This window comes from Cynara cardunculus, assembly GCF_001531365.2.
Source record: "Cynara cardunculus var. scolymus isolate 2C chromosome LG 7, CcrdV1, whole genome shotgun sequence".
Classification (NCBI taxonomy): domain Eukaryota; kingdom Viridiplantae; phylum Streptophyta; class Magnoliopsida; order Asterales; family Asteraceae; genus Cynara; species Cynara cardunculus.
The window spans coordinates 1,474,249-1,486,993 of record NC_037534.1 but is presented as its reverse complement, the minus strand read 5'-3'; the positions used below and the strand labels follow the sequence as shown (position 1 = coordinate 1,486,993).

General features: G+C 36.0%; 1 protein-coding gene across 2 annotated transcripts; it reads right to left on the bottom strand.

Annotated features, from left to right (window-relative positions):
• Positions 1-10,596, bottom strand: LOC112515973 (protein CLP1 homolog). Of its 2 annotated transcripts, XM_025122967.1 has the most exons (11): positions 10,528-10,596; positions 8,891-9,154; positions 7,424-7,492; positions 7,236-7,328; positions 6,865-7,106; positions 5,571-5,709; positions 5,171-5,227; positions 3,542-3,676; positions 2,605-2,840; positions 1,153-1,197; positions 1-272 (listed from the first exon to the last, which is right to left on the bottom strand). In XM_025122967.1, exons 2-11 carry the CDS (start codon positions 9,104-9,106, stop codon positions 185-187), a joined length of 1,320 nt encoding a protein of 439 aa, XP_024978735.1. In that variant the 5' UTR covers positions 9,107-9,154; positions 10,528-10,596; the 3' UTR covers positions 1-184. The 2 variants fall into 2 exon arrangements, with proteins under 2 accessions (XP_024978735.1, XP_024978734.1); XM_025122966.1 differs by lacking the exon at positions 10,528-10,596 and having other exon boundaries at positions 8,891-9,619.
• Between the last annotated feature and the right edge of the window lie 2,149 nt (positions 10,597-12,745).

Below are 12,745 nucleotides of genomic sequence, written 5' to 3'. Positions count from 1 at the left end.
TAGACCTAAATCCATTAAAACCTCGTATTAGCACCCCTAATTGTTACATTGTACTACAAAATACGTAAACAAGTGAACGCTATGCGGGTTTTCGATACTCGACTAATAGACATAATCTTACAAAATACGACCAAAACGGTAATATGCTTACGACATCAAAAGTTAGCAACCGGTATCAATAACTTTAGGTTTCTATCCATGTTAAGCTTCCCATCAACAAGAATTTGCTCGGAAGTTCCCCACCCGATGGTGCGAGATACGTTATTTTCTTCCTGAAATGGAGAACGCGAGAGAATTTAGCATGTGTGATGGTTCTAGGAGAAATCATATTCGAAATGGCTACATTTAGGGGACGTTTGCCAAATGTTGAACATGTAGCACTTACCACCAAGAGTCATCACCCTTATTTACCTTATTGAGTAACATTTTTGGTCATTAAAGTGGATTGTTGGTCATTAAGATGGATTGTTGGTAAGCATGTTTTACCCAGTAAATGCTTATCGGGTAAGAGTTTCTCCCTCATTTACCGGGTTAGATTCCCAGTCCTTGTCATACTTGGTGTGTAAATGAGTCGAGCTCGAGCATAGACTTTTTCAAGCCAAACATGCTAATATGTTCATAAATCATACAATAAAAATATAAAAATTATCAACCTCGAGCCAATAAATGAGTTAATCGATCGTGAGTTTGAGCCCATAAACGACCATCGAGCTCAATAACTCAAAAAATAGAGCTTGAGCTCAAGCCCTACATTGTAAAATTTATTCAAGCTCGAGCCTGGTTTTTGTTTTTCGAGTCGAGCTGAAATAACCTATTACTCGACTCGGCTTGGCTCGTTTACGCCCCTACTTATGTTCACCCGATAAGGTAAGTGACTCTCCGTAAACGCTTATCCGGTAAGAGTTTTGTAAACAGCCCCTGGTCCAGATTTCTGTTTTAGTTTGCCCAAAATAAGCGTTCATTTTCAGAAGTGTCTACCTTCCAATTCTACCCTTAATCATAAGGCAAAGAAGTTCATTACTCAGTCTATCATCAAGGGTAAAATTGTCACGTGGTTAATTAAAAAGTGTAATAATTATATATTTCTAAAACTGTATGTAGTTTCATTATGAGTATTTATGTTGGGATTGAGAAAAGAAATTGAGTTCAAACCTTGGGATGTCAATGTCAGTGATCCAAATAAATCCCGCTACATTGCTGCATCCAGATTAAAGAAATCAAAATTAAGCACCGTGTGAGGGAAAGAAAGTTTTCGATAGTCTAAGCATCGAGATATTTCGCCAAAGTTTATAGCAATCAGCGAACTTCAAATTAGAGGATAGGGTATGTTTGTTAGCAGCTTAACGAGTTGCAGCAGCTTATATCATCAGCTATACATGACCATTGGTAGTAACTTAATGATATAGAAAGTGGCTTATTCAGTAAGCTTCTATGGGGGGAGCTTTATGCAGAAAGCCAAGTTTTTTCCAAACCTGCCCTTCCTAATTAAAAAAACACGCTCCTTTCGTCTATGAAAAAACCCTACCAAACACAAACCTTCTTGATCTAAACAGACAAATTAATTCATACATACAACTTTATCTATACAGGACTTGATGAAAAACCAACCAGCCCCTGTGACTGCATAAATAGAGGCGGAAGAGAGGAGCTGATTCGGGCCACAAACTGAAAAGAAAAACGTACGTCTTGAATTCTCGAATGAAGATGAAAATTTGACTGTGGGGATGAGTATCCACCCCTTATGGGGGCAGGATTCCCCGTCTTAATGGGTAATAGGGTGGAATGGGCCTGATTTATGCCCCTAGTGGGTTCGGGGCGGGATTGGGTTTACATCAACCACCCCTAATCCAACCCTGATTTATATGCAAAAAGACCAAAATGAGAGAAAATGATAAAAACCCAGCAAAATGGAAAACCACGATGACAAAATTAAAACAAACTGTAGGTACGAAAACCAAGAAAAACGACATAACTCACGGACCAAAACTCTTATCATTGTTCCATTTATATGGATTCCCATACCCGATAGAGGGGGAGGGGGAGGGNGGGGGAATTGCCCACAGGCATGTTAAACGTGTGATTTTGATCAAGGCCACCAAAATTTTGGGGAAAATTTTACATTGTTTAGGACCCTTTCATCAATGAATATAAAACCATGGCCCACCTCATGCCTCTCTAATTTATATTAGATGACAAAAGTAAGACGCCTCATTGATCTTTGCGTCTGTAATTTTTGTGTGTGTGTGTGCATGTGTGTGTGTATATATATATCTTTGTTATCTAATTTTGCGGTGTAATCAATAGCATTAAGTGTAACAAAGTCTCCAAAAAGATTGGAACCTCCATGATTGCCCTCAACCCGTCAGGGATTTGGGGGGTACATTGCCCATATCCACCCATCCCCCACTTCCCAAACACAAATTCGGATCCCTAATCTTGATTATGGCCCGCCTTATACCAAAATGTTCTCAGTGTAATAGTTTTTAAGTTTCCCACCTCTACGTTGGGGAACAAATTGGCATTTTGGTCAGAGGTTCCTTCATATAATTCGTACGTTTTGAAACATAAAACGTCTTTAATATATCAGAAGGTGGTTGACAATACCTTGAAAGAATCTGATCTTGCTCTTTGGCAAATGAGACTGCAAGAACTAGATTCAGTAAATCCCTGTTGATATTTACTGGAACCAATCTCATGGGGTCAGCCACAGGTTGTGCCCCAATCGGCAGAGCCGACGCAGGGGCCTGGGGTCCACCGCCAATTTTGTAGATAGCCAAGTCGCTAAAACTTGCAATACTCGAGTGTGGGGAAAGGTCATTTGATAGACCATAAAAGTATTCCTGAAATTACAGTAACCCTCGGGTAAGCTTTGGTTCAGTGATAACTGGAGAATACATTTGAAGGGTCCTTAAATTGGCAAATTATGCATACATATATATAAATACCGCAAAAAATTGGAAAACTGAAAAAAAACACCTTTGGTACCGTTCATCTGGGCGATATGCACATATGCATACAAGTAATTTGTAAACAATTTGTCCAATATACCCACGTGCATAAAAACCAAAAAATGGCTTCAATTACTTGTATGCACATGTGCATACCGTCCAGATGAATGGTTACAAGGGTGTTCTTTGGTTCTTCATTTTTGGGGTTTTCACCCGAACCTCCCACTATATATATATATATATATATATATAGAGAGAGAGAGAGAGGAGGGGGGATGTTCATCAAGGAACCTTTAGGATTTTGAGAACCCAAGAACCACCTATGTTATGTAGTATTCATGATGAATAATAATGAATATTATTCATCATGAATATTTGTCACAAGATTCATCATGATACTACACAAAATAGGTGGTTCATGGGTTCTCAAAATAGTTAAGGTTCCTAAATGAACCTGCCCCTATATACATGCATAAACACACACACACAAGGCTTAATATGTCAAGATTTATGATCCAATAGTTTCAAGCATAAAGCATTGCATACCCATGTGAAAGCTAGACTCTATTCAGTCATCTAAAGTTTCCACTTACCCTTATCCTCTGGCTCCGGGCACTAGCTCGGAATTTTGAATTCCTAGATACAACACCACCTGATCTCTGAAGTTTCACCACATCCACGTTCGGCTTTCGTTTTAAAACATCTCTTAACATGCTGCAAAGTTTCTCCTGACCAAGGTTACAAACATATAATATGTTAAACATATCGTGGTTTCATTGATGATGTCTTAGGGGATGTTTGGTTGGTTTTTCATTGATGATGTCTTACACAGGCACGTCTACTTAAATTGCAAATTCAAACTACCAATATGCCGCTGCTGAACATTTTATGACCTAAAAGTGCCTTTGATACGAGGACAGGGCAGGACTGAACGAATAAGAGAGAGATATGCAATAGGCATGTGAATGAGACCCGCCCCATTTGGGAACCCGGCGTGCCTGCCCCGATGGGGATGGAATTCCCTGCAAAACCGGAGATGGGGACGGGGATCCCCAAAAGTCAAAAACCGGGGACAGGGACGGGGCCCATTAATGTGATCCCTGCCTCGCGCCGTCCACATATATTAAAGGATAGGGTTCCGGACAGAAGGAGAGTTAAGGTGAGAAGCGTAAGAAGGGATCTCCACACTTAGATGCACATTAGGATGAATGCACCGAGATGCACCGGATTAATCCTTGTATCATGCGCAATTCATGGGTGGGTTTGAGATTAAAGATGTTCAAGGATCCAGATCCCTTCTTACACTTCTCACTTAACTCTCCTTCTCACACGATCCTTCACCGTATATTAAACATATTATATATTTATAATTAAATACATTATCTATAAAGAATTAGATTTAGTATCTTTTAGATTTAGAAATTGTATTTTGACCTTTCCTCTTATATACATGTTTTTTCTCACTTGTTTTACCTTTTTCAGATAAAAAACATGGAGAGACGAAAGCGTTTGATCAAACAATTTTGTATGTTGTTGTGATTTTGTTAACATATAAATATTTGTTACTCCATAATTTTTTTTGGAAATATGTGAGATTTAAAAATGGACCATTTTGGATCGAGTGTAATATTTAACACATTTGATTTAAAATATCTCACAAAAAGGGGAAAAAATCCTCGATTCTCCATTGGGGATGGGGATGGAGATGTGATCATATTCCCAGACACGAGAACAGGGACGGGGATGGGAACGGACACTGAGAATTTAAGACCGCCCCATTCCCATGCCTAGTATGCAGGTGAAAGAATTGTAGAATTTTTGTAGGGTTCTAATTTGGCAGGGTAATTTAGTAATTTATCAATCTTGTCCATCTCCCTTGCCTCTGGTCTAAAATGCACACGTAACTGAATAGGTAAGAGTCAGGTAGGCAGGGGAAAGAACGGGGAAATGTTTTTGTTTTAATTTGATATGGTAGTTCAGTAATTTACGAATCTTGTCGTATCTCCTTAATTCTTGTTCCAGCTATTTTGGTGGGACAAAAGAATGCATTTTTGTCCTGTACCTGTTCTAATGTCCCACAAAATGTCGGACAACAAATTTCTTGTTCAGTCCTATCCCGTCCCACATGCCAAATTAGATGATATTAGCTTATTCATGCAACTTGGATCTCTCGTCATAAATAATAAAGGTATTAACAAAAAGTTAGTGGGAAAAGCTTTCACCTGACCTAAAACCAGAACAACAGTGGCTTGAAATGTATCGATTGCATGCAAAAGAAGCTGCAAAGAAAGTCAAGATACCATTCAACATATGGCAATCTATATAACTAATACTCCATTCATCCCAAAATAAGTGTTCCACGTTTCTATTTTAGTTTGTCTCAAAATAAGTGTCTAATTCAAAAATAAATGTTTACTTTCCCATTCTACTCTTAACGATGAGATGGAGAAAAATTTTTTCTCTCTCTCTCTCTCTCTCTCTCTTATTAAGAATAAAAGTGTCATCTAGTTAACTAAAAAGTGTAATAATCACATTCTTAAATTTGTGCATTTTTCATTATGGACATTTATCTTGGGACGAAGGGAGTATGCCATACCAAATGAGAACGTATATAACACATACATCATAACCAAGGCCATCGATGAATCCCATGGTGTTGATGACCATGCCGGCTGCCCTAGATTCGGTATTTCCAGCAAATTGCCTTTCCAAGATCACGGCAAGCTCCTTTACTAGTACCCTATAAAGATCTGCATTAACGCTACAAAAACAAAGGTAGGGGATGTTAACGGAAACTCAAAAACTAGAAGCAAGATAAGGGACCAAAGAAATACTCCCTCCGAGTCCCAAACAGACATGATAGAACAGAAAAGGACGGAACGAAACAGTTGTTTAACGTTTGGTAAGACAAAATTGGATAGCATGGAACAGATAAAATGACCAATTTACCCTAATGAGTTGTTTATATATTTTGATTGATGTATGTGATTTATTAAATTACAGTAAAATAAATATTTTTATAACAAAATATATCATTAGAAAGTTTTCGTCAAGACGATTAAAATGACACCATAATAAAAAGTTTATGTAGTTTCCAATTTTTATTTTATACCTTTTCTATATTATTTTTTTATTATTAATATTTAATAAATTGCATACATTAATCAAAATATAGAAACCATATAAAAATAATATCTTGAGGACAATAAAGTGAAAGTTTGTAAAAAGCATAAAATTAAATAAAATTTAAAGAACGAATAAAATGTAAAGAGAGAGGCATATTTGATGTTTTAGAAGAGAATTAGGTTGTATTTTGAGGTTAAATTGGTAAAATATTGGTCCGTTCCACCTTGTTCCACTATGTTCCATATAGAAGTACTGCCAAACGTGGAACATGGATTCTTCTTTTGTCCTGTCCACCTGTCTAGTTACCAAACGCACTCAATAAAAAATCACACTGCCTTCAAAAGTATAATTATTACTCATTATACTTTTAATTAATTGAATGACAATTTTGTCCTTAATGAGTTTCTTCATCTTATCAACTCTTAAATGTGTGTGCCTCATGAGGGTGGAATTGGAAAATTTAGTAAATCATAACTATCCATTTGTGAAAGTGGACACTTATTTTGGGACAAACTTAAATAGAGATGTGGACACTTATTTTGGGAGAGGAAGTACACTTGGGATCAGGTGAGACCAGCCTGTTTTCATGAGACCCATGAGACGACAAAAATAACACCGAACCTTCAAAGCAAAGCTTGTTTTTGCTATGAAGGTTCGGCGTTTCTTGTACCATCAAAAATGATTTGCTATGAAGTTTTAGTGGTATTTTGTGGTCTCATGCGAACCCAACCCGGAGGGAGTAAAGGAAGATGTAACTTATCATGAGAGATAATGAGTAAAAAGTTGTTACGTTGGAGTGTTATGCCCATAAAAGTAGACAAGAGGCATCTCGAGAGGAATCCCTTCCACCGGATCAATTGGCATGTCTATTGGGCTAGCAGCAATACATCCAGGGAGAGTTATAGATCCTTGGCCAATGTCCAAATCCACAAAAGTCGGTTTCCATCCCTGTTTGGCCGCCCAACTAAGAAGCATTCTCGACAAGGTACTCTTTCCGGAATCTGTTGGTCCAACTACAATCACCCTCGGACCCTGAATACATCATGACTCAACCAAACTAAGCATTTAAAAAGGAAGTGGTTGGAAACTTGGAACTTGGTAAAAGTGATCGCTACAACACAGAAGCCAGAAATAGTTGTGCATTACAGAAAAGATACGAACCTGGGAAGCATCAGCATCACTAGCAGACGCTTTTGCACGATTTCTTCGTCCTTCAAGTACAGCATGCACATTTACATAACTGACCATTGGTGTCTTTATATCAAAAATAGAATAAAGAATTAATACCATGTACATTGAGTACGTAAATAACTGTGATGATCTCTTTCTTTTCCAGATAGGCATCTTACCTCATCTGCTACATAAACAGTTTCAGTATTATCTTGCATTTCAATTGTCGCCCCATACCATGTAAATATCTGAAATTCCAAAACAAGGCAAGTGAAATATAAGCTTAGGCTACAGGAAACAATTCAAGTGTTATTCTATAATAGAATTCATGTAAGTTGTAAAGTTGTTTTATGAACGGAGGTCAGAAAGAAGCTGCAATGTACATAGGCTTGTTACAAGAAAAGAAAAAAAAAGGAAAGCATGGAGAACGTCCTTTTGTGATACAGAATGTGTATGTATCCAAAAAAAATTGGAAGGGTGTGCTAGGCTATGCCAAGACTAATCCCAGCAAATTGTGATTGTAAGACATCAAGTGATAAATCAGTAGCCACAATTGTTGTGGACACCTGGAATTGAACCCAGAGCAGATGGGATATTCCACTACATCCCCCTGGGCCTCAATCACTATGCCACAACCCTTGTGGTTTACGTATCGACTTGTTGAAAGCTATAAGTATATGACTATGCATCCCATCAAATAGAAGTTTTAAAACTATCGCTTGCATGTGAAATCAAAGGTTACAACCGTTGAGAGAACATCTCATGCACGAATTTAACAAGACCTTTTGTATAGAGACATACGTCTTTTAGGTGTTGTATGTCGAACAAGACCGCACTATATAATAAGCATAATCACACATATACCCTTTCCTATACACAAATACTTCATGTTTCTATCAAAATCTCATCCACCATAACCTTAAACCAACAGCAATAAGCATAATATATTTTCTACATGAGCCAAACATAAAGTACGTAATATATATAATAGAGAGGGAGGGAGGGAGGTTCTAGGAAACCCCCAACAAAATAATGAATTGAGGAACACCCTGATAACCATTCATCTATATGATATGCACATGTGCATACAAGTAATGAAGTTGTTTCTTGTTTTTTATGCATGTGTGCATGTTATACACATGTGCATACCAGACAAATTGCTTACAAATTACTTGTATGCATATGTATATACTGTGCAGATGAATGATTACCAGAGTGTTCCTCAGTTTTTCATTTTTCGGCGGTTTTCCCCTTAACCTGACCCTATATGTATGTGTATATATATATATATAGAGAGAGAGGGAGGTTCATACGAGAACAATATCCAAATAAAAGAGCACAAAAAACGGTCAAATCATATGCAAAATCACATATGATTTTACACTAACGGTCAATGGACGTGGCCCGCAACCTGAGGTCATGCCAAAAATCGTGTAAATCACATGTGATTTTACACGTGATTTTAGTGTAAAATCACATGTGATTCGACTGTTTTCTTATTCTCTTATTTAGTTATTGTTCTCGTATGAACCTGACTCTCTCTCTCTCTATATATATATATACACACACACACAGATATACATATATTATATATATATATATATATAACAAAGAGGGACTATGAGGATAAGTGTGTGTTTGTTTACAGCAAATTTCATTCTTGGTGGGAAGATGAGCCAATTTTCTGGGGGCATTTCGGTGCCAAATATCTCAGCCGTCCCATTTAGTAGCCTGAGGCGGAGAGCAGTGTTGACACTAACTTCAATCCTGAGTTCACTCTCTTTTTCCAGTTTCACCTGCTTTATTGCAGGGGAACTGCCAGCAGCTGCAGCTGGACCCAAAGGTGGGCCTCCGAATGCCATAATGGACCTTATGCCGCAACAATGGTTCTGTAGGGCTGATGCAATTACCTTCAAATCCCAGCTCAAAGCAGTTAGAATATCATACATCTAATGATCATAAGTTTTTAGGAAAACAAATTAGAGTAGTTCTAACCTTACCGGCACTAGTTGAGTTAAACAAGGCAGAAAAATCAGTTAACGTAATCTTTTCTTGTAACAAAATGAAATTTCTTGCAAATTTGAATCCATGTACCACCTTATATTATTGTCCTGTAGATTACGTTTCACACTACCCAACGTTTATTCATCCAGTAAGGTGGTGTTTGTTTGTTTTCTTTATTAAGTTTTGTATGGATTAAGTGTTCACATGGATTTAAATAAATTGTTAGTTTTTTTGTGTGTTGAACAAACTATCTGAATGACAAAAAATGGGAACCATATCAACTGCTCTACACACGAACAAAATGTACTGCACATAATTATCAACATATTTGAATCCTTTAAGCATCTATCATAGATTTGTGATGATGTATTTTATAACGAACATGTGTAGAAGCAAACTAAACATTAAACTTCTATAAGAAACCATGGATTTTTTCTCTCTAACCCCCCCCCAAAAAAATGCCCTAAAAACTTCTCCTCTGCTCCTCTACCTTTCTTGTTTCTTTCTAACCGATCTAAAGTGACCTCTACGCTTCGTCCCTGAGGCAGGTCTGAACTAAATCCATGACCCCCGCGAGGCCCAGGTCTACATACAGGTCTTGGATACCTTATTGTAGCTGGCTCGACGAAGATTCTAAATGGAGCAGATTTGACTTGGCATAACCTAACGATACATCATACTAATGATCACATGATTCTGCAGCATCCTCCAACTCGCTGTCCGTCTTTATGAAAGTGGGCTACCTTATTTATAGAAGCCTAAACTAGCAGACGACTTAATCCAATAATCAGAACACAATTTGTATGAGTGAACAAATAAGACATCATAATACTCTCAAAGACAAATGCACTCATATACTGTTACACTGTCACTCTACATGTTCTCAAGTCATATACACGCCATAATACTTCAATCTCAAGCACAACAGTTTTATATGGTTAAAAACACATTCAAATTCAAGTAGAAAGAATTTCCATCTGAAATTTACACAACCTGCATCAAATATCATTGTATTGAAGTCGTTATATGTTCAAAGCTGCTCAAAAAACTTTGATTAGGGTAATAATTGCAAAACGAATTGAAGCAGGCATGCAAGAACCTAGCAATTAGCTAAACTTAATCAACAGAAAACACACGAACAGTTATACGAAAAAGAAAAAACATTCAAAATTGAGTATGAATCATAAAACATACTGGGTTCCACAACAAATAGAAATTTAATAGCTATAAATCGACAACTGCGTAGCAGATAAATGAAGAAAACTGAATTCAGACTGACCTAAAAGAGTAATCGCAGAAGGGTTTAACTGAGGAAGAGACTGGATGTCGATTGCGGAGCCCAAAGTGAAATTGATTTTTGGGGGAAAACGGAGTTTGATTCACTCACCAACACATAGTATGTAAATTTCATTCAAGCCCCTTGTGTTTATGGAAATATCAGTTTAACCCCTATGCGTTTTTGTAAATGACATTTGAGAACCTCATATAAATGATAAATGTGAGAACTATTATCATAAGATATTGTTTCACATGATTCTTTTTCATCTAAGACTATATTTTAATATATCATTTAGCATGTATTTGTTTTATAATGTGTTTGTTTCATATGTAATCGGTTCCAAATGTGAAACTTTTTAATATCGTCGAGTACTATAACTCCAAATATATCGTCGGGGATCAACTAGTCGAGGTACATTTGGGGCTATAGTGACACCGTCACTATAGCATGGCAAATGTCGCCAGAAGGGCAGGAAGGGGGAACCGACACAATAAAATCTAATTTCCAGCTTCTTTGAACCATTTTTTCTCGTACCTACATTTTCCGTTCCTCATTTACTCCCATCCACTTCTTTCCCTTCACTAGCTTTTAGGTATTTAAGGAGTTTAGAGAGAAGCTTTAAGTGTGGAATCAAGCATCCAAGTTCCTCTACACCTTTAGAGGGTTTTCTTGATTTTGTAGGTTTTCATCAACAAAAAAAAAAACCTAGTACTGTGGTTTGATTATTCACTGTTATAAAACCATATACATGTTAAAATAATGTATTTTACCTCCTCTAAGTTCTTATTTCTTATATTTACTAGTTGTGTACCCGCGCAATGCGGCGGGAGCCATGAATTTTAACGATTTTGAAGTTTCACTTGTTTTATAAGACAAGATTTAACGATGATATAGGTTACACTTGATCTTTACATATTAATACAATTTGAATAAATAAGAGTTATAGTTCTAATTACAGGCTATCGATGAAAAAAATTGTATGACAATTTAAAATCCAATATATTTAAAATTCAAGATATTTAAACGACTCCACAAATATGTTCGATTTACACCAAGAGCAAAGAACCAAAAAACTTGAGTTTTAAGATAAACACTCAAAACCAATAAAGAAAACTACAAATTTGACAGATCATAAGCTATGAAAAGACCAAAAAATATGAGTTTTATAATGAAATTTCAACTGCTTACCCTCTTTCTTGTCCAGAAGCTCAGATTAAGGTTGAATTAATACATGTATATATATATTTCAAAAAAAAACCCAAGAACATATTATACAGTGCAATTTGGACAGCCTAATCCCAAAATGTATAGCATATATATATATATAAAAATAAATAACTATAAAAGTATAAATCGTAAACATTAAAAATATTTTTCACAGTATATATAATATATAATAATATAATTAAGTCAAAAATTATTCAATATTGGACTCATTTCGAAGGTATTAACGAGACGATTATAATAGTGTAACTTGTTAAAATAAAAATGTATTTTTTAAACATGTTTTATTTGATATACGATTATGTATGTTAATTTGATAAAGGTTTAAAATGAAACATTTAAAAGTAAAGGACATAAAGTAATTAATTAACTAATTATAGGGATATAAAATGTAAATGTATGTGAGGAGAGGAAGGGATGCAAAAGTGAAAAGGGTATCTTGGTCATTTAGAATTTTAAGACTTTAAGACTTTTGATGAATTTGCTTAATAAGATAGTATAGATATTGGGAAAAATGGGGATTTTGTTTACTTTGATAAAACAAGCGTGCGAAATGATTTTAAACACTTGGAAAATGATTACTTCAAATAATTTATGGATTTGGAACTCAAGTATATGAAAGCGTTATATTTGGGATTTTGTTAATGAAATAGGATTATGTTGCTTAACTGGAGTTTGCGTATAAGATAATTTGTATCGAGTAAAGTTTGATATATATATATATATATAACCATAATGTAATTGATTCATAGGCACATAATTCAGTCGATTTTATTATGTTTGGGTGTTAATCCCTAAACTTTAACGTGAATTAGGTATTGGGTCTTCGTAGGTATTAAATTGTGGACTCTTGGAGTCAGACATGGCTATTGACCAATAAAATGTAATTTCTAACGTATTGTAGTTTGGAATATGCATCGGGTTTTCATATGCATCAAAGTGTAGGCTCTTGGAGTACGGCATCGGCCCTTGACCAATAAGACATAATTTCTCA